The sequence below is a fragment of the Carlito syrichta genome, unplaced genomic scaffold (genome assembly GCF_000164805.1).
Source record: "Carlito syrichta isolate Samal-C Ts95f unplaced genomic scaffold, Tarsius_syrichta-2.0.1 Scaffold302299, whole genome shotgun sequence".
NCBI lineage: Eukaryota > Metazoa > Chordata > Mammalia > Primates > Tarsiidae > Carlito > Carlito syrichta.
Genome location: NW_007246395.1, coordinates 480243 through 505273, shown reverse-complemented (window position 1 = coordinate 505273; position 25031 = coordinate 480243). Strand labels below are relative to the sequence as shown.

Here is a 25031-nt window from a genome sequence, read left to right as displayed (position 1 = left end):
GGGAGCGGCCACTGCACTCCAGTCTTGGTGACAGAGTGAGACTCCAACTCAAAAAAAAAAAAAACAAAAGAAAAGAAATAAAATCAAGAGCATATGGCTTATATATCCTACAAGGTTGATTAGCTACAATTTAATAATTTGTGTTCTCAACAAAACAAAACTGGTATGAAAGACATCGTACTCTGTCAAATTGCTCTAAATCACAAAAATCTCAGGTATAAGTAAATTGCATTATGGCTAATTTCCTAAGCCTCCCCCATCAAGCATTGTATTTTACAGTAAAACACATTTGAATCAACAAGGCAACTGAAAAAAAGACTTTTCTCAAACTTGAAAGTGCATATTTTGAATGTACAATGATGACAATTACTAAGAAAAGATTAAATTATGAGTAGAGTGTTTTTAAAGGAAGGCAAGGTAAAACATGCACTATTTCTCAAATTATTGGAATTAAAATAAGTTAAAATATTTATCTGCTGAATAGTGCTACTCTAGGTAGATTGAAATAAGACCAATTTCTGCCTTTAAGAAAATTAGAGACTATAGCTACAACCAGGAGTCACAGAGACAGATGTCTGCACCTAGAAACGTTATTTCTACTATACACAGGCCTAAAGCCTACCTGATTACATTGCCTTTTAAAAACACTGTGAGTGGGAAGCAGTCACTCAAGATGCCATTCTGCCATTTGAGAAGCCTTGGCTTCCAGAGAAAGAATGGAGAGGTTGGTTATTTACTGGGGGCCTTTCCTTATTCACTGGTAGTCAGAGGGGCTTGGGTTTAAATGACATAAGGAACTGTGTCTTTATGGTTCACTGATCTATTTCCCAAAGCCATCAACAAGTTCTCTGTGGAAACAAAATTAAATCTCACCCTCATTTTGTGTAAAGGAGCAAAGATAAAGGGGCAGGTGAAAAGTTTGAAAACCCTGGGGACTTAATCTTTTATTTTTGTGGTTTTTGAAAGATTCCATTTAGAATTTAAATGTTTATATGTATACATCAGTGTATGCATATATATGTATATTAGTTTTGTATTAGCATAATTTTTGCCATAAAAATGTCTATTTTATTGCAGATGGAGTCTGCACGCAAGGCATGGGAGAATTCTCCAAACGTGAGGGAAAAGGGATCTCCAGTTACTTCCACAGCACCTCCGATTGCAAGTGGAGTCATCAGTAGTGCCAGTGGACCCAGCACTGCTAATTACAATTCTTTCTCAAGTGCTTCTATGCCTCAGATTCCTGTTGCTTCAGTCACTCCTACAACATCACTATCAGGTAGAACTCTTTAGTACCTTCTCTTTAAATATCTTGTATTATTTAAAATTTCTTAGGATCTCCTGTTCCCTCTCCCTTACCAAGGCATTATTAACAAAATACATCAGATTGTATGTAAGATGCTCATCAGTTATTTTATAAAACGTCTTGCTGCAGTTACCTCTTCCCCCTCCTTTACTTTCTCCCAATTTTAGTTAGTTTGGTAAATACCTACTGATGACTTACCAAAACAAAAATTTGATGAGTCTCCTGCTCCCCTTACCCACCCATGAAAATTTCAGATACTAAAGCGTAATTGGTTAAAGAAATGTCATTTTCCTCTACTTTTTTTAAGTGAAGTTTACCTTTTGATTGGCATTTTTTACCCATATACAGCTAAGTAGATCAGCTCAGAAATAATACAGATTCATACAACTTTTACATGTTTTACAGTCTGAATCAAACTTGAAGGAGTATTGACCTAAACCTGTTGGGGTAACCTATATATTTTCTGGTGAAAAGATAGGAATAGAGAATTTTCAACCTTTGCTATTGAGTGATGAAATCCATTGGTTTTTGGCTTTGATTTTGAGGTCCTCAAGTTAGAAGGTGCTTTTCTTTTGTTGTTGTTGTTGTTTTGAGTTGGAGTCTCACTCTGTTGCCCAGACTGCAGTGCAGTGGCCGCTCCCAGCCACCGCAGCCTAGACCTGCTGAACTCCAGCGATCCTTCCGCCTCAGCCTTCCGAGTAGCTGGAATTACAGGCACACGCTACCACGCCCGGCTGATTTTTTTATTTATTGTAGAGATGAGGTCTTGCCAAGTTGCCCAGGCAGGTTTCAAACCCACCGGCTCAGGCAATCCACTCAACCTCAGCCTCCCAAAGCACGGGATTACAGGCTGAGCCACCGAGTCCAGCTAGAAGGTGCTTTTCTTGCCTTTTTTTTTTTTTAAACTTATATTTTTGCTTTTCTGGTTTTTTTGGGTTTTTTTTTAAGGAAACAGGCTCTTGCTCTGTTGCCAGGGCAGGCGTGCAGGGGTGTGATTATGGCTCATTGCAGTCTCGAACTTCTGGGCTAGGTGCGCCAGCCTGCCACCTTACCCAGCTGATTTTGTTTGTTTTATAGAGACATGGTCTTGCCATGTTGCCCCAGCTAGTGTCTGACTCTTAGCCTCAAGTGATCCTTCCTCAACCTCCCAAAATGTTGGAATTACAAGAATATACTATTGTACTCAGCCTAGATTTTCTTAATTTTTTTACTAGTTGGGTAACCTTTTTTGTTTTGGTGCGTAATCTTTTCATTGAACTGTGTCATGTGGAGGGTTTACAGTTCTTAAGGAGAAACAGGCCGTGTTTCTAAAAACGCTTGACTATAGAAAAGTGCACCTGTTTCCCTTTACCGTTATGTGGAGCCATGTCTCTTTTGTTGAAAAAAGAAATTTCATTTTACGCTTTCTCGGTATTGTCTTGTGTTTCAAAGCAGTGGGAAGCCACTTTCCCGTAGATATATCCAGCATGGCATTTACTTTCTTTGGCTGATTCTCATCCAGTATTGTTTTTCAATATTCAGGCCTACTGTGATAGTTTATGTACCAAAGAAGCTGATCTTTGGGTTGTATGTACTGCCGTTATTTTGATATTATATGTAATCAGAACTATGTATTAACACAAACTCAGAGATTATACACTACATTAAAATTTCAAATCAAACTATGTTGCAGATGTACCTCTTCCCTCTTTAAAGCCCAAGCATTCCCCACTGCCCATTTGCCAGGACGTATTCACTTATGCTTGCTAAACTAGCTTGGGCCCATTCTCCTTGTTGGGGAGTTGGGGGTGCTGTAAAAGAAACAGAAGAAGAATTGTTAGGAAAACATGGAAATAAATGGAGGGGGAAGGATCTTGGTGCTTTCTTTGAAACCCAACTGCTTCCCTTCCTCAGGTCTAAATTTCCTCCATTTCCTTTGGCAAGGATAATTTCTTAACAAGCAACTTCTTACCCAGTCATCCTACTGGTAGATACTCAGCTGGAAGAATAGAGGCACCTGAATCTTGGCCCACTTAGGTGGAACATCATCTGGGGTCTGAAGATGATGATAACTGTTACTTCCTTTTTAATCAGATGTGCCAGTATTGTCATTTTAGTCCATTACAGTTATTATAGCTCTCTGATCAACATATCTAATTGACCCTTCAATACCTAAATTTTGTAATTATGCCAGTTTTTGAATGGGAGAGAGAGAAATCTAACCTTAAGTTTGTGGCTTTTTAGGAGCAATTGAGCTCTCAAGGCCCATTTCCATTTATAATTATTCCTAAGGTACAACACTTTGTCCTTCTATATTCTTGTATCTGTGTCTGGTCACAAATGAATGAAACTTTTGATTATGTATCATTTTCTTTCTTTGTAATGATTAAAGCCAAATAATAATTTTAGGCTAAACTGTAGCTGCCATATAGGCTCTCAACCTCATTTTATGAATTTGTATTTTGTTTCTTCCTTGTTTAAATCTTCTATTGTTTATGTTTTGCCACATTTTGTAGTCATGTGTGCATTTGATGATAATTGTTCTTTTCTTTTATAAGCCATTTCCTGTCCATTTTTGGCCTGAAGCAGTATAGAAGCACATAATGAGTATAAACATTAATTTTCCTGTTGCTGATTGGTGCTGTGTACACCAACAGCACTGTTAAATATGCTGTCTTTCCCTTACTATATCCCTTCCCCAAATGCAGGAGCTGGTACATACACTACCTCTTCTTTGAGTACAAAATCTACAACCACCTCAGATCCTCCAAATATCTGTAAAGTGAAACCTCAGCAGTTACAGACCAGCAGCTTGCCTTCTGCGAGTCACTTCTCCCAGCTCAGCTGCATGCCTTCGCTCATTGCCCAGCAGCAGCAAAGTCCTCAAGTCTATGTGTCGCAGTCTGCAGCAGGTAATGTTGGTAGGATTGAGTGTCAGGAATTTAGAAAATGAAGACTTTTTGAATGCTTGTGTTTTTTTTTCCTTATTTACCCTTGCAAATTTAAATATACTTTTTAATCTGCTTTTCAAATATATTCCCTTACAGAGTTAAGTCCTATCTCTCCTTTCTCTTTGACAAGAATTCTGGGTCTCTTGGCAGTGGTTCCTTACATGTATATTACTGGAACTTGTTTATTGTGCATATTAAACAAATTCATGTCTAATTTGCAAAATAATTATGTCCATGACACTGGGCTAATCAGATTACTAAAAGTTTTATCTGAAATATGACAGTGAAGTTCTTGGGAAAGAGTAAACATAAAATACAAAAAAAGAAAAAAACCTTACATAGTGAGAGGTAGCTTGCCTTACTGAATATCACAATGTTAGTCTGAAACATTTGAAAAATAGTCAAGGTCTTTTAAGTTCAGAAGAATAGTGAGGCTATTTCTTGCCTTCCATAGAAAGATAGATAGTACTTAGCATCTATTAATACCTGGTGTCTTTCTATCAAGATTACCAGGTATTATTAATAGACTTTAAAGAACATTGCTGAAAGTATATAAATTGACATAATTCTTTTTGAAAAGTATCCTAGAAAATGTATGTGTATATAGTAATAGTTTTATAGCTAGGAGTCTCATACAGATACATTTAACCTATTAGTCAAAGATACACGTATGAGGATATTCATTACAGTATTGTTTATAATAGTAACATATTAAAAGCAATATGTGAGGATGGGCACAGTGGCTCAGCTGGTAATCCCAGCACTTTGGGAGGCAGAGGTGAGAGGATTGCCTGAGCCCAGGATTCAAGATGCCTGGGCAACTTGACAAGGCCTCATCTCTACAGTAAATAAAAAAATTAGCTGGGTGTGATGGTGCGTGCCTGTAGTTCCAGTTACTTGGAAGGCTATGGTGGAAGGATTACCTGAGCCCAGAAGGTCAAGACTGCGGAGGCCATGAGCATGCCACTGCACTCCAGCCTGAATGACAGAATGAGACTTCAACTCAAAAAAAAAAAGCAATATGTGAAGTTCTCCAGAAAAACAAGTCAAAAAATAGTGTGTATCATACATAGAAATGTGTTAAGAAGCCATGCCAAACTCTTTTAATTATTAAATGTCAATTCTCTTGAAATATTCTGCTAAATTCTAGTAGGTAGATTTAAAATTGGAATGGAATTGCTAGTTCTTTGTGTGGGTACAGTTTTCAGTTTTAATAGATGTTGTGAAATGTTACCATTGGCAAAATATAAGTACCTGTATGCTTTACATGTACCTGTCTACTAAAAGCTTCACATCTTTTTGCTGTAAGTTAGGATACTTATTACTACTTGCTTTTCCTGACGGCTTCTAGCTCAAATCCCAGCATTCTATATGGACACAAGTCATTTATTCAATACCCAACACGCACGACTGGCTCCACCATCCCTGGCTCAACAACAAGGCTTCCAACCAGGCCTCTCTCAGGTAAGTATCAAAGACTTTTTCCATCCTGTTACTTGCTTTGTGTCTTTTTTCCGGCTATATAGTGGTCATCTTGGACTATAGGTAGTATAATAGACTCTCTGAAGTTATAAGCTAACCTTGATATGCTATTAGCAAACTTTTTAAAACTTTTCTAAAGTTACCAAAGCTTAGTTATTAACAATGTAGAAAAAGTAATGGGTTGAAAGGAAAATTTAGAGGTTTATATTTGCTTTTGTTTTCAAAGGGAATTGACATATGTTATTAATCTTTTATTCTTTTTATATCTCAGATTTTTCCAAGGTCTTGTGATTTGTCTGTGTGATGTTCGTATATAATATGTTTATTTATGGTTTCTTTTCATTACATCGCAGCCAACTTCAGTCCAGCAGATTCCTATTCCTATTTACGCACCACTGCAAGGGCAGCATCAAGCCCAACTGAGTTTGGGGGCTGGACCTGCTGTTTCCCAGGCCCAGGAATTATTCAGCTCTTCGCTTCAACCATATAGGTAGATGCTTTAAAAGTTGCGTTTATGGTATTGCAAAAGTATGATTGCTGAGCCTCTTTGCCATAATCCCTATTGTTCCTTCCTCCCTAAAACTAGTATGATTGTGTTATAAGCTACATTGAATTCCTTTTTAATTAGAATAGTTTTGGGTTGTACTAATAGTTTTGGTGTGGGCTTTAAGTGGATCCACCACCCCTACCTGTAGTAGTACATTGTACTCGGTAGTGATTTTGTGTCCCTCCCCTCTTCCGTCCCCCGTCAGAGTCCGTGGTACCATTCTCTTTGCATGTCCTTAGTTTAGCTCCTGCCTACAAGTGAGAACATGTGTCTTGTTTTCTGTTCTTGAGTTAGTTCACTTAGGATACTTTCCAGTTCCATCCAAGTAACTACAAAAGACATTATTTCATTCTTGATAGCTGAATAGTTTATTCCATAGTGTGTATATATACCACATTTTAATTATCTGTCAATCGGCTAATGGATATTTAGGTTGATTCCACACCTCTGCGATTGTGAACTGTGCTGCAATGAACGTGCAAGTGAAGGTGTCTTTTTTTTTTTATATAGTCACCTCTGTTCCTTTGGGTAGATACCTAGTAGTGGGATCAAATGGTAGTTTTTTGAGAAATCTCCATACCGGTTTCCAAGGAGTTTGTACTAATTTACACCCCCACCAATAGCGCCCTTTTCACACAGCATCTGTGCCACCATTGCTTTTTGATTTTCTTAATAGTGACCATTCTGACTGATGTAAGATGGTATCATTGTGATTTTAATTTGCATTTCTCTGATGATGAGTGATGTTGAGCTTTTACATAAATTTGTTGTCCATTTGTATGTCTTCTTTTAAGAGATATCTGTTCACTTTATTTGCCCTCTTTTTACTGGCGTTATTTGCTTTTTTTTCTTGCTGATTTATTTGAGTTCTTTTTTGATTCAGAGCCTCACTGTCTCCCAGGCTGGATTGCAGTGGCACGATCATGGCTACCACAGCCTCAACCTGCTGGGCTCAGATGATCCTTCCATCACAGACTTCCAAGTAACTAGAACTACTAGCATGTGCCACCATACCCGGCTAATTTTTTGTTTGTTTGTTTGTTATGTGTTGTAGAAATGAGGTCTTGTCAAGTAGCCCAGGCTGGTCTCCAACCCCTGAGCTCAGGCAGTCCTCTCACCTTGGCCTCCCCCAATTATAGGTAGGAGCCACCACACCCGGCCTGAGTTCTTTGCAGATTCTGAATATTAGTCTTTTGTCAAATATATAGTTTTTTAATATCTTTTTCCATTCTGTAGGTTGCATTTTTGCTGTGCAGAAGGTTTTTGGTTTAATTAAGCCCCACTTGTTTATTTTTGTTGCATTAGCTTTTGAGGTTTTAGCCATAATTTCTTTGCCTAGGATTTTTGTGGTTTCAGGTCTGACACTTGAGTCTTTAATTCATCTTGGGTTAATTTTTGTTTATGGTGAGAAATAGGGATCAAATTTCATTTTTCTGCATGTAGCTATCCAATTTTCCCAGTACCATTTGTTGAATAGGATGTCCTTTCTCCATTGTATGTTTTTGTCTGCTTTATCAAAGATCAGTTGGTTGTAGGTATTTGGGTTTATTTCTGGTTCCTCTATTCTGTTCCATTGATAGCTGTGTCTGCTATTGTACCAGTACACTGTTTTCGTTACTACAGCCTTATAGTAAAATTTGAAGTCATGTGATGTGAGGCTTCCAGCCTTGTTCTTTTTGTTTAGGATTGCTTTGGCTATTCTGGCTCTTGTCCCGTGTGGATTTTAGGATTGTTTTTTCTAAAACTGTGGAGAATGTCATTTGGTGGTTTGATAGGGATTGTGTTGAATTTGTAAATTACTTTGGGTTATATGGTCGTTTTAACAATGTTGATTCTTTCAATCTGTGAACATGGGATGTTTCTTCATTTGTATCCTCTATAATTTCTTTTGTCTGAGTTTTATAGCTCTCATTGTAGAGATCTTTCACCTCCTTAGGTAAATATAATCCTAGGTATTTTAGCTCTTTGGCTGCTATTGTAAATGAAATTGGGTTCTTGATTAGATTCTCAGGTTGGTTGCTATGGCAGTGCTACTGATTTGTGTATGTTGAATTTATATTCTGAACCTTTACCAAATTATTTTATCAGGTCCACGAGTCTTTTGGAGGAATCTTTAGGATTCTGTAGGTATAAAATCATATATCATCAGCATACAGATGCAGTTTGATTTCTTCTTTTCCAATTTAGATACCCTTTATTTGTTTCTCTTGCCTAATTGCTTTGGCTAGGACTTCTGGTACTGTGCTGAATAGGAGTGGTGAAAGTGGGCATCCTTGTCTTGTTCCAGTTCTGAGGGGGAATCCGTTCAACTTTTGTCTTTTTAGGGTAACCTTGGCTGTGGGTTTGTTGTATATGGCTTTTATTATTTTGAGGACTGTTTCCTCTATGCCTATTTTGCCAAGGGTTTTTATCATGAAGGGATACTGGATTTTATCGAATGCTTTTTCTGCGTCTGTTGAAATGATCCTATGATTTTTGTTTTTAATTCTGTTTATGTAATGGATTATGTTTATTGACTTGTGTACATTGTACTACCCTTGCATCCTTGGGATAAAACTCACTTGGTTATGGGAGTTTTTTCTTCTTTTTTTTTTTTTAATGTGCTATTTAATTGGGTTGGCTAATATTTTGTTGAGGATTTTCACATCTATGTTCATAAGGAATATTGGTCTGTAGTTTTCTTTTTTGCTGTGTCTTTTCCTGGCTTTGGTATCAGAGTACTACTGGCCTTGTAGAATGAGTGAGGTTAGGGAGGATTCCCTCCTCTTCAGTCTTGTGAAAAACCTTCAGCAAAATTGTGACCAGTTCTTCTTTGAAGGTCTAGTAGAATTCAGCTGTGAGTCCATCAGGTCCTGGACTTTTTTTGTTGGGAAACTTTGAATTACTGTTTTAACCTTACTGCTTGTTATTGTTATGTTCAGAGTTTCTATTTCTTCCTGATTCGAGGTTTGGGGGGTTTGTATGTTTTGTATGTTCCATTTCCTCTGTATTTTCTACTTTGTTTGCATAGAGGTATTCATAATAGCCTTGGATAATCTTTTGAATTTCTGTCATCAGTTGTAATGTCCCCATTTTCATTTTCAGTTGAGCTACTTTGAATCTTCTTTGTTTCTTAATCTAGCTAGTGGTGTATCAATTTTGCTTATCTTTTCATAGAACCAACTTTTGGTTTCGTTGATGCTTTTTATTTTTGTTTTTCAATTTCATTTAGTTATGCTCTGATCATCATTTCTTTTCTACTGCTAGCTTTGGGTTTGATTTGTTCATGTTTTTCTGATTCTTTGAAGTGTGATGTTAGGTTGTCAATATGTGATCCTCCAGTCTTACTAATGTAGGCCTTGAGTGCTATAAATTTTCCTAAGAGCCCACTTTGGCTCTGTCTCAGAAGTTTTGATAACTTGTTTCGTTGTTGTCATTCGTTTCGAGGAATTTTTAAATTTCCATCTTGATTTCATCATCCACCCAAGGATCATTCAGGAGCAAATTGTTTAACTTCTGTGTCTTTGTTTGGTTTCACAAGTTCTGGAGAATTTTTCATTCATGTACTGAATAGTTTTTAGATTTCTTTATGTTGGTTTTTAATTTTCACCTGAAGTTCACTGATCAGTTTTAGAATCAACCTTTTGAATTCTTGTCTGGCATTTCAAAAATTTCATTTTGGTTAGGGTTTGTTGTGGAAGAATTGGTGTGGTCTTTGGGGGTGTTTGAGAACTCTGCTTTTTTGTATTGTCAGAACTATTTTCTGGTTCCTTCTCATTTGGGTAGACTGTTTCTTATTTGAAGTTGGTGGGGGGCTGGTATATGCACTGTAGTATTCCCTTGGTTATATCCAGCCTTGGTGTGGTGAGTTTCTCAGTTGCCAGCTGTGGCAGTCCTGTGCTAGATACCTGCACTGGCCCATAGCATCCTGAGAGGCCAGTGATTTGGAAGGTGCTGTTAGCTGGGATCTGGGATCAGGCCTACCCTGAAGCTGAGGTATTATATCTGATGCGGTGGGCTATACTGTTGACTTCCGGCCAGGAGGTGGTACTTGAGGGAGAAAGCCAGCTGTGGTGGTGACTTTGGGCATTCTCTTTGGTGTATGTTTCTCCAAGGAGGTGCCCAGCCAACCTAGGCAGAAGGTGGGGCTCTAGGGACCCAAGTTCTTTGATTTGAGCCTTCCACAAGAGTGTACCCTTAGCTACCCCAGTGGGGGTTAGGAGGGAGTTCCAGAACCGTGGAGTAACTCTTGTGCAGGGCAAGCACAGAAGAGTTTACAGGGGAAGGGAGATGCCAGAAGTTGCTATTGCAAAGAGTCCCACCTGGCTTCCCGCTTTGGCCTCAGGCAGTTTGCCTGTGAATGTCAAAGTGCAGCTGGCCTTAGGGCCTCACATGTTCTCAGGCAGCTGAGTATCTGTCTGCAGCTAGGGAGTTTGCCCTTGGGGCTGTTCCTTCCCAGGCCTAGAAGACGTCTGGCTTCTTTTCTGCACCACTCTGTGTAGACAAAGGCAGTTTCCCTTGAAGGACTAGAGTCCTCCTAGGCTCGGGGAGTCCTCCAAGTCCTCAGCAGGAGCACAGAACTCCTGAATTCCCCTCATTCACCTTCCCCACTGTGTCTGGAGACAGCCAGTAGTTTGGCAAGAGTTTGACCAGTTCCAGCCCAGATGGATGGATTTTTCTCTTCTTTGCACTTTGTGGTTATTATTGCTTCTTTCGAGAGTTGTTGGGGCATGCTGCTGGTCTTGTTCCTCTCTGGATGCTTAGGGAACTCTTTCTATCTTGATTTCTTTAGAGAAGAAATTCACTCTACCTGTCTCATGTCAGCCATCTTAATCCCTCCCCCCACATCAAATTCTATGAACCTCAGCCTCTGATAATTTCTACTGAGCTTTATTTAAAAAGTCAAGTCTTAGATCTCATTGAAGAAGTGGGTGACAGCAACTTCATAACTGTTAGAAATCACAGAAAATAGCTATTAAAGGACCTAAAAGTGTACGTGCCTTCTGGCTACTAATAGCTATAAATCCAAGTGTCCTCTTCGTAAGAGCCAAGGCTTGACAGATAACTACATTGTGTTGTGGAGGACAGAGGGCAGGATGGATGTAACGGGGGTAAAATATCAGCTAAGCATAGTGATAGTGATAAGAATGCCATGGAGTGAAAATGCGAGGTGTTTATTCTAAAAATCCACTCGGGTGCACTGTATTTTATTTATATAACTCTTCAGCCCTTCACATACATTAACTCAATTTAAGTCTCCACACAACTACATTTGACTTGAAGTTGGGAGTTGAAGAGGATGGAATTTTTTTTTTTTTTTGAGTTGGAGTCTCACTCTGTCGCCCAAACTGGAGTGCAGTGCCTGCTCCTGGCCACCGCAGCCTCAACCTGCTGGGCTCCGGCGATCCTTCTGCCTCAGCCTTCCAAGTAGCTGGAACTACAGGCACATGCTACCACGGCTGGCTAATTTTTTGGTTTATTGTAGAGATGAGGTCTCACCAAGTTGCCCAGGTGGGTCTCGAACCCGCGGGCTCAGGCAGTCCATTCACCTCAGCCTCCCAAGGCGCGGGATTACAAGCTGAGCCACCGAGCCCAGCTAAGGGTGGATTTTTTACCTGAGTTACACTAGAAGTGGGAAAGCTTGCACTCAGCCATAGGCATCTCTGGTCTCCAACTTAATGAGGGAAGAAGATGGGAGTCAGAGTCCAGTGGTTGGAACATGTTCCTGGCACAGCTGTCCTCCACACTCATGGTAATGTCCCTGAATTACCTGAGGGAAAAAACAATTACATTCAGGACATTTAGTTTGGGGAGTTTGTGCATTTGCTTTTCGGAATTTGTTTTTCAGATATGGGTTCGGATAGAATTTTCATACTTTGTGGGTTAAACGTGGCATAATTGATACAGCTCATTTCTTCTACACTGCCATAAATGATACTCTTCAAAAAGCTAGGTTCAGCTCATTAAACTTTCTCAGTGTAAGGCAGAGTCATTAGTAAACTTGATTAATATGGCTTTCTCTTCTGATTTTTGAGTAGGTTTTTCAGTAGAATTGAATGCATCTGTATCATTACTTATGTGATTGTCATGGTTTTTTCCCTGGTCTTTCTCTGTCATTTAGTTCGAGTAATCCAAGAAATATTCTCTATTAAATAGTTCTATTCCCATTAAGCAAAACTAACCCCACTAGAAGTTAAAGATAGTTCCTTTTTTTTTTGAGTTGGAGTCTCACTCTGTCACCCAGACTGGAGTGCAGAGGCCGCTCCCGGCCACCGCAGCCCCGACCTACTGGGCTCCGGCGATCCTTCTGCCTCAGCCTTCCAAGTAGCTGGAACTACAGGCGCGCGCTACCATGTCCGGCTAATTTTTGACTTATTGTAGAGATGAGGTCTTGCCAAGTTGCCCAGGCGGGTCTCGAACCCGCGGGCTCAGGCAATCCACTCACCTCAGCCTCCCAAAGTGCTGGGATTACAGGCTGAGCCACTGAGCCCGGCTTAGAGGTAGTTTCATATATTGAATTTGGGATTCTCTTAAAATATACGAAAACTTTAAAATTTCTAACTAAGGAATAGCAACTAGATTTAATCACAAGCCAGTCTTCTTTTAATTGGTGTTGGCTGCTTGAAATACTGTCAAATTTTGCAACCACTTTCCAACTCTGAAAAAGAGTACAGTGACTAATTAGTAATGTCTTTCATAGCCTTGTAAGATGGAGAAGCAATGCACAGACATTCTGTATTTGTGTTGCTCATTTTACCAGTTGTCTGGGGAAAAAATATTTTTTTTTCTTGAGTTGGAGTCTCATGCTGTCACCCAGGCTGAAGTGCAATGGCACACTCAAGGCCACCCTAACATTGACCTGCTGGGCTCCAACAATCCTTCTGCCTCAGCCTTCCAAGTAGCCAGAACTACAGGCACGCGCTACCACACCCATTTACTTTTTTATTTATTGTAGAAATGTGGTCTCAAACCCGTGGGCTCAGGCAATCCACTTGCCTCGGCCTACCAAAGTGCTGGGATTATAAGCTGAGCCACCGAGCCCGGTGGAATATGTATTTTTAAGACCAGACCTGTTCAGTAGAAGTATAATGCAAGGCATGTAATTATAGCTATGGTTATTGGAAGGCCTAGGTTTAAATTTTGAAAGCAGTTGCTTGTATCCCTAAGCACTCCGTGCTTTCTCCATAACCCAGTCAGTGGTGTTTATTAGGGAACCTCTAAATTAGGTTCTATAAGGACAGGACAATTTAATTATTTATTTTTTACTTTTTTTTCCCTCCTGTTTAGAGACAGGGTCTTGCTGTCTCTCAGGCTGGAGTGCAGTAGTGCGATCATAGCTCACCTGCAGCCTTAAACTCCTGGACTTAGGCAGTCTTCCCACTACAGCCTCCCAAGTAGCTAGGACTACAGGTATGCACCACTACACTCAGCTAATTTTTTTCCCATTTTATGTTTGAAACATTAATTTTAAGTCAATATTGTGAAGATTCCTTGTGATCCTGGACTAGCCTTCTTGCATAATGGCTTTTGTTCCTGCCATTGGTTTAACAAAGCATAATACTATTTATTCATAATGTTATCTTTAACCCACTACTTTTGACTTAGTTGCTTTTTCTTTATCTCACTATCTTAAAGGGATAGACTGTAGGCTTTCATCTCAGAGATGCTAGGGAAACCTGGGGTTAGATTTGTTTTTATATTTTTGTTTGTTTTGTCTTTGTGGGTAATTCTCATTTGAGCTACTACTCTGCTTTATTTTATAACAGTCGTGAGGCCAAGCCATTTATAGCAAAAATATATATGAGGAAATACTGAAATACAAATAATAAAAGTCAGGGCTGTTTGTTCTATAAGTCAGAATGTCCCCAAAGAGAAAAATGGATTTGGTTCTGAGCTTTGTAGTAAACACAAAAAGAAAATATTCTTACTCTTCCATAGGAAAAAACAACCAGTTTCTCTGGGAGAGTAAGCCTTTTCCCAGAACTTGTACACATGAAACTTCCTTGTATACAGGGCTCCAAATCTTGAAACAAGTATTCTCTGCCTCTTTTCTTGATTTCTGTGCTAATTATAGCACAGTCAAGCTTCACAATAGAGATAAATTGTAAAAATGTATTCTGGGCCAGGCTTGGTGACTCAGCCTGTAATCCCAGCACTTTGGGAGACCAAGGCCAGTGGATTGCCTGAGCTCGCGGGTTCGAGGCCCACCTGGGCAACTTGGCAAGACCTCGTCTCTGCAATAAATCAAAAATGAACCAAGCATGGTAGCACATGTTTGTAGTTCCGGCTACGTGGAAGGCTGAAGCGGAAGGATCACCGGGGCCCAGCAGGTCGAGGCTGTGGTGCCCGGGAGTGTGCCACTACTCTCCCGTCTGGGCAACAGAGTGAGACTCCAACTCAAAAAAAAGAAATGTGTTCTGCTGCACACCTAGGCTATAGGGTCGTTGCCTCTGGTAGGCTTAAAAACTGTGTGACGCGTTACTATATTTAATACTGTAGACAGTTGTATCACAATGTTATTTGTGTATCTAAACATAGAGCTACAGTAAAAATACAGCATAAAAGTTAACTAGGGCTGTTACCATGAATGGAGCTTGCAGGACTATAAGTTGCATTGGGCAAGTCAGTGAGTGAGTATGGAGTAAATGTGAAGGCCTAGGTCATTACTGTACACTCCTATAGGCTTGGTAAACTGTGCACTTAGGCTACTCTAAATTCGTAAAAGCATTTTGCTTCAGTATTTAACTCACTTATTGTGACTTTTTTTTAAGAAAGCAGGATTTATTAAGAGGACAGAAAAACTTCCACAGTAGGAGGGGACCCAAGAGGGTTGCCCTGTAACTTTTTTTATTATTTTCTAGTAATACTTAGTTTTTAAAAAATTATAAAGCTCTGCAAAGATATTTTCTTCCTTTAGATTCTTAATCTAAAAATTTTTAATTTTTTTCCTGCTTTTTAAACTTTTTTGTTAAACATTTAGACATACACATTAACCTAGGCCTACACAGGATCAAGATCATCAGTATCAATGTCTTCTATCTCCACATCTTGTCCCACTGGATGGTCCTCAGTAACAGGCAGGAGCTGTTATCTCCTATGATATCTCCTACCTTCTTCTAGAATACCTCCTGAAGGACCTTCCTGAGGCAGTTAACTTTTTTTTATTAAGTAGGAGTAAGTATATAAGCCAGTAACACATAGTTCTATATTATCATTAACAAGTATTATGTACTATACATAATTGCCTGTGGTGAACTATTACATGACTAACAGTGCAGTAGGTTTATGTACACTAGCATCACCAAAAATACATGAGTAATGCATTGCACTGTGATGTTAGAACAGTTGTATCACTAGGCAATAGGAATTGTTCAGCTCCATTATAATCTTCTGAGACCACCGATGTATATGTGGTCCATTTTTGGCCAGAATGCCATGCAACACATGACTGAACTTAGTCATTTGGGATTTTCATTCTTAAGATTTTCATATTTCAGATAAGATTAACTTCTAACAACATTTTCTTTTTAATGCATCTGTAGATCTCAGCCTGCCTTTATGCAAAGCAGTCTATCCCAGCCATCTGTGGTCCTGTCTGGTACTGCTATCCACAACTTTTCAGCTGTCCAACACCAGGAACTTGCCAAGGCACAGTCTGGTCTTGCCTTTCAACAAACTTCAAATACTCAGCCTATTCCTATATTGTATGAACATCAGCTGGGTCAGGCATCAGGACTAGGAGGTTCCCAGCTAATTGACACACATCTTCTCCAGGTAAGGCCAGGACTAGAGCGTGCACAATCATTGTATTCCTATGCAGCAGGTTAAATATTGAACAGATTTTTTTTAATGTTAAGGAAACAGTCTTTTGAAGAAAAGATGTTAAAAGACACAGTGAACAAGACTTTATTATCAAATACTAAAATTGCTAGAGATTGCTTTGAAGTCATAACCTCCATCTCTGAATTGGGAATTTTTTTCAATTTTGTTGATGTTTTCTTTAAAATTTTTTCTAGGCTAGAGCAAATCTTACCCAGGCTTCAAATCTTTATTCTGGACAAGTACAACAGCCTGGTCAGACAAATTTTTATAGCACTGCCCAGTCACCAAGTGCTCTCCAGCAGGTAAACTATGGCATGGTAAATTTCCTCAATTTTCTTTATTATTATTTTTATTGTTTTTGTTATTGTTTGGGGATTTAAATAGAACCAAAATGGGAAGATGGAGGAGTGGGTTTCAAACTGTTCCCTGAGGATCCTGGGGAATTCCACTGAAAGTGGTGGAAGGGGTTTCAGTTTCACATCACCCGTCTTCTTACCACCACCACCACCAGCCTCTTCAGTTAGTTCTGGCTTTTTTTTACCTCTTCTGCTTCTGTTTTTGGGGTTTGTTGGGGGAGGTTGTTTGTTTGCTTTTTGAGTTGGAGTCTCACTCCGTCACCCAGGCTTGAGTGCGTTGGCACAATCACAGCTCATCACAGCCTCGATCTCTGCGGCACAAATGATCCTTCTACCTCAGCCTCCCAAGTGGCTGGTGCATGCCACCATGCTTGGCTAATTTTGGTATTTTTTTTGTAGAGACAAGGTCTTGCTATGTTGCAAGGCTAGTTCTTAAATTCCTGAACTCAAGTGGTCCTCACACCTCGGCCTCCCAGCCACACCGCACCCAGCCTGTGTTTTGGTTTTTACTGGGTTTCCATGTAATAGCTTATTCTATTTTAAGAAAGAATTCAGTGAATGTAAAAGTTTGAAAATCATTGTCCAGAATATACAGTTACATGTAAGTGTGGTGGGTGGTTTGCCTATTAGTGCTAGAATGAAGAAAGACTCCAAAAACCATCCAACCATACATAGGACTATGTGGCCAAGTAAGGCCAGAGTATAAATAACAAACACCTGCCTTGGGTGTATAAATACAATAATAGTTTTCAGTAAAAAAGTAATGGTTTTTAAAACTCTTCTCTGGTAATATCATTGATCAGCTTATTCTTTAAAAGTAGTGGGGGTGATTGGCATTCAGATTAAATACAGTTTTTAAGTGAAAACTGAAGGTTCTTGTTCATCTCAGAGCTCAAATTTGGCCAGACTTGAAAACATTATTAAAATGTCTATTTGAGAACTTTTGACTACTTTCTTAAATTGTATCCCCAATATTTTGTGATTGTTTGACATGTCCTGTGAATAAATTAAAAAATAGTCCCAATTATTTCAGTGCACCTTCAATAAAAGAATGGAGATACAGGTTGAGTCTCCCTTATCCAAAATGCTTGGGACCAGAAGTGTCTCAGATTTCAGATTTCCTTGGAATATTTGCCTATGAAAAATGAGATGTCTTGGGGATGGGATTCATGAAAACATGTTGTTTCATATACACCTTATGCACGTAGCCGAAGGTAATTTTATACAGTACAGTGTTTTGGGGTATGTTTTGTTTTGTTTTGAGTTGGAGTCTCACTCTGTCGCCCAGACTGGAGTGCAGTGGCCCGCTCCCGGCCACTGCAGCCTCCACCTGCTGGGTTCCGGCAATCCTTCCGCCTCAGCCTTCCAAGTAACTGGAACTATAGGCGTGCACTACCATGCCCGGCTGATTTTTTTGATTTATTGTAGAGATGAGGTCTCGCCAAGTTGCCCAGGTGAGTCTCGAACCCACAGGCTCAAGCAGTTCACCTCGGCCTCCCAAAGCGTGGGATTACAGGCTGAGCCACTAAGCCTGGCAGTACAGTGTTTTTAATAACTGTGCGTGGAATGAAGTCTTCACAGCATTTTGACTACAATCTCACATGAGGTCAGGTTTCTACTTGTCAGCCCTCAGATTTTCAGATTTTGGTTTTTAAATTTTCAGATAAGGGATATTCAACCTGTAATCTCTCTAAGAAAAAGACTCGTTTGTGAATTATGTTAGTAGGTTGGTATATTCTATTTAAAATCTTACTGAAAAGTATTTGAAAAGTTGTTTGTAGTTACAGGAATAGTGAATGTACGCAAACTGCTGCAGTTTCTCCTTGTTTGTTTTCTAGGTCACAGTACCTTTACCAGCATCCCAGCTTTCCTTGCCTAACTTTGGATCTACAGGTCAGCCTCTAATTGCTTTGCCTCAGACTCTTCAGCCCCCATTACAACATACCACCCCACAAGCACAGGCTCAGAGCCTGAGTCGTCCCACACAAGTAAGCCAGCCTTTCAGAGGATTAATTCCTGCTGGAACACAGCATAGCATGATTGCAACCACAGGAAAAGTAAGTAAAAAATATTTGCACAGCTTATTTGATAATTTAAGGGAGGGTGTTCAGATATACTCATCTGTGTTGTCCCAAAAAAATAAAATGTAGAACATTTGAAATCTTATATTTTATCGATTTACTTTTAATGTGTTTGGCCCCATCTGGTTTTAATCTAATAAGACAAAGAATTCACAAATTTTTTTGGAGGTATTAGATTTTCAGAGTCTTTTTTTTTTTTTAATGATAGTCTTTCTCTGTAGGCTAGAGTGCAGTGGCATGCTCAACAGCCACCATAGCCTCAACCTGCTGGATTCAGGCCTTCCAAGTAGCTGGAGCCACAGGCATGCACCACCTTACCTGGCTAATTATTTATTTATTTACTGTAGAGATGAGGTCTCGCCATGTTGCTCAGACTGATCTCGAAACCGAGTTCAAGCCGTCCTCTTACCTCTGCCTCCCAAAGTGTTGGGATTATAGGCATGAGCTACTGCACCCGGCTCGATTTTTAGAGTCTTTTAAACCTATTTAGTTTTAAGTCTCTTTGAATGGATGATTCCGTAATATTTAAAGCCAAACTGTAGGAGTTTCGTACTAAGGTTTTTTACCCTCTCCTAGTTTAGCCTTCATATATAGGACATTAAACAGCACTTAGCTTGTGGAATTGAAGAAGTTTTAAGTTTATTTTATGCTTTTTCCTCAGATGTCTGAAATGGAACTAAAAGCCTTTGGAAGTGGCATTGATATAAAACCAGGCACGCCTCCAATTGGTGGTAGAAGCACCACGCCAACGTCTAGTCCCTTCCGGTAAAATGGGCACTTAAATTTGCTTATGAAATTTCAAAATACTTCCTCACTGTTTGTTAAATGCTTAAATTTGTCTAAAATATTAAGTTTTAAATTATTAAGAATACATTTGTTATACTGTATTTTAGGTAAATTATTTTAATACAGGCCACAATGTTTGGTAACTTAACCATAATAAATTTTTATCAATTACCAGGTACGATGAAAACACCAAAAGTACCAAGAACAATCTGTAAAAATCTAACAATATTATTTACTTGGTATTACTATACTGACCAGTGATGGCTTCTTTTCAAGGGCTACTTCCACAAGTCCGAATAGCCAGTCCAGCAAAATGAACAGCATTGTCTATCAGAAGCAGTTCCAGTCAGCCCCTGCCACTGTGAGAATGACACAACCGTTTCCTACACAGTTTGCACCCCAGGTGGGCAGATAGTGAGAAATGAATATTGTTTACTTGCAAATGATTGATCTGGATAAATTTTGATCTTGCTATATGTTAACTAGTTAATAAATACAGTTTTTATTGAAAAACCTTATTTTTACAGTAAATTTATGATGTTCAGATAGTCTGCAATTTATAGCCAAAAACAGTAATCATTTAGTTCTAAAGCAGACAAGAGAAATAGTCAAAAGATTCCCCACACAGCTCTGATCATTTTAGTCCTTTTCCTCTTATCTTTTTTTTAAGAAGTTGACTTTTTAGCGAAGGGTCCCAGTGCTTGAAGTTTTCTAGGTTTAAAGTGGGATTTTTGTTTTTGTAAGATATCTATATGCAGTTGAGATTAAAATTTCCAAAAAGATATTTTAATATGTGTAAAAATGTTGGCTCCTCTTCCCCTTGCTGATCATATTAAAGAACTGACTAAAATTGATAAGAACCAGAATTGTTTTCTGAGAAAACACTTATTTGTTGAATTAGAATTAATTGTATTTATCTTCAGATTATATCTGTTATAGGTGTGTGCCTTTTCTGCAGTTGTACCTTGTAAAAGATACCCTAATTAAGTCTTTCTGTCCCCCCTTCAGAATTTACAGCTGAGATGCTAGGACCAACTGAAGTGCCATAGCATGCTTTGCTAATTTTTCTTTTAAACTCTCCAAGCATGGCCTGTTTGTTCTTTGTCCCTGTTAATGGAATGGCACATTCCATACACTTCCTTTCACTGGTAGGATGGGCACCGATTTACTCTGGGATAAGCCATCCTTGTCTAGTTGGCCTTTTTTTTTTTAACAGTTGAATGTTGTATGTTTTGTTTTTTTCACTCAGATTCTCTCTCAGCCTAACCTGGTCCCTCCATTGGTAAGAGCCCCACATACTAACACCTTCCCAGCGCCTGTTCAGAGGCCGCCCATGGCACTGGCCAGTCAGATGCCTCCTCCGCTGACCACAGGCCTCATGAGCCATGCTCGTTTGCCACATGTAGCCAGGGGTCCTTGTGGATCACTATCTGGAGTCAGAGGTAATCAGGCCCAGGCTGCGTTGAAGGCTGAACAAGACATGAAGGTTAGTACAGTGTTAACAGCCAACAGATCAAGAATCTGTCTCTGATCCATGTCTTAAAATGCCTCTGGACCCATAACTGTATATCCAGGCATTCATTGTCTTAGCAGACTTAACCAAGCTAACAGTCCTTTTTATTCATTCCTTTGTTTTTTCTTTCCTTCTTTCTTTCTTTCCTTCTTTCTTTCTTTCTTTCTTTCTTTCTTTTTCTTTTCTTTCTTTCTTTCTTTTTTTTCCTCCTTCTTCTCCTCTGTTCCCATCCCCTCCATCTTTTTTTTTTTCCTTTTTTTCTTTTGCAACTATAGTCAGGAAACAAATTAATGTTTTAAACTTTGGCCAAATGAGTTGTTATAAAATAAATATTTGAGGGAGATCTGAGTTTAGATGCTACATTTTTGGGGCTAGCAAAAATAATATTGGTTATTATAGGCTTCCCCATTTTCTTTTTTTTTTTTTTTTCCCTTCCCCTCTCTTTTCCCTCCCTCTTTCACCAGCTTAAAATATAAATCATGGTTATATGAGAATTCTGGAATGGGTAAGACATGTTACCTATCTTGGTTTTTTCTGTCATGAGTCATCAGGGTACAGTTTTCCTTCTCAAACTGTCTTCATAATCTTTTTGCCTGCCACTTCAAGTGGTCGTATTCCACAGTGGATTGTGAAGTTGTAGATGAAGAACTCAGAAAAGCACTTTGGGATCCTTCATGATGAAAGAAAGGCACTGGTAAACATAAGGTTTGTTAACGCAGAAGAGTGCCTTTAGGAGTCTGTGTGGGGACAGTTTCTGTAGCACAAACCTTATTACATGTCTGCCTGTACAGCCAGTTGAATCTTTGTTTATTTCTGTATTTACTTTAGGGTTAACTTTTTAGAGGTCTTAGTAATTTTAATTTTGCTTGTTTTGTCATTGTCACTCCATAAGTCATCAGACTAGATTAGAACAAAGAAAAGCATACTACTTTCAAATAGGGAAGTGTGTACAGTAATGCTTTACTCTGAATTAGAAACATGTTTATGATTCTGTTTAGAGAATTTGATTGACTGACTGAAGTTTATTTCTCGGTTGACATTCTTTGTGTTTCTGGTCCTGAGTAATCAAATTCAAAGACCCCTGCAGCAAAACTTTTGTCAAATATTACCTACTTTTATTAAGGCTGTGTAACTAGCATTTCCATCTGTTCATGCCTATTAACAATACAGATATGAGTGAAAATCATTGTATTCTTTGGCCTTGGTTTCCAGTTCTGCTCCTGACACCTTGGCCCTTGATTTTCACACATTGTTGAAAATGACCTTAAAGTTGAATGATCTTAGTGGGGTGGAAGAGGCACTAATTTCTTAAAATTTCTTCAGATCTTTTGGGTAGTACAGGTTATCGGTAGAACATAAAGAATTTTTTATTATATGCAAGAGAAATAGAGACTTGTTTTAATTGTGTGTGTTTCAGTGGTAAAATATACAGGTTGACGTAAGTATATTCTTTGGGGCACATAGTCATAAAACTAAGAAACTATTTTACCAGCTCAGAATGTGGTAGGAGCTATCAGAACTTAGTGATCAAGTGAAGTTGTAGTTACTAATTTCTGATGCTCTTCCCCTGCAGAAGAGAGCTGTGGGAAGAGGACTCAGCCACAAGACATTTGGTCCTAGGTGTTGGTAATGCCACAATATAAGTGCTTCCTTTTCCTTTTATTGTAGACCACATATTAATAACTAGAAGTGTTAAGTGTTACATGTATGTTTTCAGATTTCCAATTAGGCTCCCTAAATAAAATTTGATATCAATAAGCTTTGTTCCAGAAAAGATACAAATCAGCAGCAATTTATGTTTTATTATTTTATAAGCGGGCAAACTTTGGAAAGGTGGTGGGAGGTGGCCTGTTTCAACTTTTTTTAAACCACATGGAATGTTTTCAAAACTAGGAAGAAATCTATGCGTTAAAAGCTGAAAGATCAATGAGGTGCTTTTGGCTTGGGCCAAACCAATGTGGGGAAAACTGATTTGTGATTGGTGAAAGAATTTGGATTGAGATTGATTTGACAGGCTTTGGTAACACTGCAGCATTTTCAGTTATTGTTTCTCATTTTTTAAGGCAAAGCAGAGAGCAGAGGTTCTTCAGTCCACGCAACGGTTCTTCTCTGAACAACAACAGAGCAAACAGATAGGCGGCAAAGCTCAGAAAGTGGACGGTAGTGATTCAAGTAAACCTCCTGATACGCTGACTGACCCTCCTGGTGTCTGTCAGGAAAAAGCAGAAGAAAAGCCACCCCCTGCACCCTCCATAGCCACCAAACCTGTTAGAACTGGACCAATCAAACCTCAGGCGATCAAAACTGAAGAAGCAAAATCTTAAAGGCTATTGTTTACTGCAGAGGATGTAGGGGTGGGGGGTTGGAGAATTAAGTCAGATAATGCCAGCAGCCAAAGGGGTAAAATGATCTCTGACATTATTCTGTCTAGAGCTTGGAAGTGCACAAGGGACATAGGAGCAATGTACACTGATACACAGCTGCTGCACCAGTAAAAATGAGGCTTCGCAAACTGGCACCTGCTACATAATATGCACTTGGTTGATGGCCATGCATCTTCAGTTAGAACTTATATATAAACATATGCACTTTTTGTTTCCGAGTGCATATAATTAAGAACTACAAATCCTTATGATTAAATGAAACACAAGGAAAATAATACTGCAGAGGAATAGATCAGCCTGAACAATATTGTGGTCCCAGCCAGTACATCAGATGTGGTTTCTTTGCCTCCCTTATGATCTTTGGATATAGTTATGGCATTGGTAGGATTGGAGGTGAAGAACTGAAGATTACTGGCGCTGGATAGAGGAGCCTTATTTTTTATTATGGCAGCTTGCTATTTTTGTAACATGGTGATTGAGTTGAACACAATCAAGTACAGTAGTAATTCATCCCCCTTCTTCCTGGATGAGTGAACATATGATTAATATTGATGTCAGCATCTATGAACAGTATCAAAGTGAGCACCATTTGGCACTGCTGATGGAAATGATGCTGTGTTTTTGTCGTGGTCCCAAGTTTTGAAGCCCTACTTGGCATCTCCTTTCTTCTGTGGAGCTCACCATTCAGATATGACAGATTGGGTAAAATATTAGTTAGGTTAAGTCTTGCTTGCCTCCACTTGGTCATCTTTGTATGACTCTATTTTTTTTTTAAGACGGTTTTTAGCCGATACTCATGAAGAACAGAGTACCTAGACCTGTGCCGCTAAAGAAAGGAAATTCTGTCTAAGAAGGTGCATTTCTTTACAGAGCTGGTGTCATACCATCATTTGGGCCCTCTGCTGGAAAAGTAGAATCAAGTCTCAAATAATGCCTTTTTAATTGTATCCTCTAGTATTATAGTTGTAGGACAGTACTGTATCATACCTCTGTGAATGTAAAATACCTTGTACCTGCTTTATGATATGTAGTAGTGACTGTGCTTTATCAGAGCTGTTTTTAATGATGTTATTCTAGAATGTTTTCCTTCCAGATGATTCAGAAACTAATTTTAAAAAAATGGTGCCAGGTACCACAACAGTAACAGAACTTTGCTATTTTGGGGTTTTTTGGTTTTTTTTTAACCTTCCTCCCTCCCCCCCCCCTTTTTTTTAAATGGAGTGTGCTAGATGTTTCTATAATTTTGTCAGATGACTGCAGAACCTGGAAAAGCTATTGCTGCTATTGATGCATAACATACTGCTATTATTGGTCTTTTTATATAAATATATATATATATACACATATATATAATTTGAATTTTTGGAAACTTTAGCTGTGCTGTCAACTTTGGAAAAAGTATCCCAGTTTACTGTGTTGAGTTGGCATTGTACAGAAATTAACAGCCATATTGGTCTAGAAACATTAAACTTAATTTTTTTTCCATTTGTACAGGGGTAACGCACTGTATTAAATATGTAAGGTCTTATCTACATGGGTTTGATTACAGAAACTAATAAAGTATTCTCTAAATAATGACTCTTGGAACTTCTAATCCAATCCATTTCTAAAATCTGGAGCAAGGTCTGTCATGTACTAAAAATAGTGATCAGGAATACATTGTGTACTAGAAACAGATGATTATCCAGTGACTTGATTTGACTTTCACAAACTCTGAAGTTGTTTCAGTCAAAGTAAGTATTGTTGTGGTGAATAATAGTCAACACCCTATGTTTTCAGAGTAGCCAAAGTCTTTCAGAGTACTTTCAGTACTTTTAGAGTAGAAAAATTGTGTCAAGAAGGCAG

The 25031-nt window shown here is 38.9% G+C and overlaps 1 protein-coding gene across 12 annotated transcripts in view; it reads left to right on the top strand.

Annotated features, from left to right (window-relative positions):
- PRRC2C (proline rich coiled-coil 2C) overlaps positions 1–24764 on the top strand; it is a 104533-nt gene extending 79769 nt beyond the window's left edge. For 4 of the 12 annotated variants that reach the window (XM_008056251.1, XM_021711444.1, XM_021711442.1 and 1 more), the window contains 11 exons: positions 1078–1279; positions 3994–4197; positions 5588–5700; positions 6072–6208; positions 15787–16018; positions 16261–16383; positions 18261–18479; positions 19165–19268; positions 19566–19692; positions 20539–20775; positions 22866–24764. In XM_008056251.1, the coding sequence (XP_008054442.1) occupies positions 1078–1279; positions 3994–4197; positions 5588–5700; positions 6072–6208; positions 15787–16018; positions 16261–16383; positions 18261–18479; positions 19165–19268; positions 19566–19692; positions 20539–20775; positions 22866–23126 (1959 nt within the window). In that variant the 3' untranslated portion in view covers positions 23127–24764. Of the gene's footprint in view, positions 1–1077; positions 1280–3993; positions 4198–5587; positions 5701–6071; positions 6209–15786; positions 16019–16260; positions 16384–18260; positions 18480–19164; positions 19269–19565; positions 19693–20538; positions 20776–22375; positions 22429–22865 lie in introns of those variants that run through there. The other 8 variants (XM_021711448.1, XM_008056252.1, XM_021711449.1 and 5 more) reach the window with 8 other exon arrangements.
- The last annotated feature ends 267 nt before the right edge of the window (positions 24765–25031 follow it).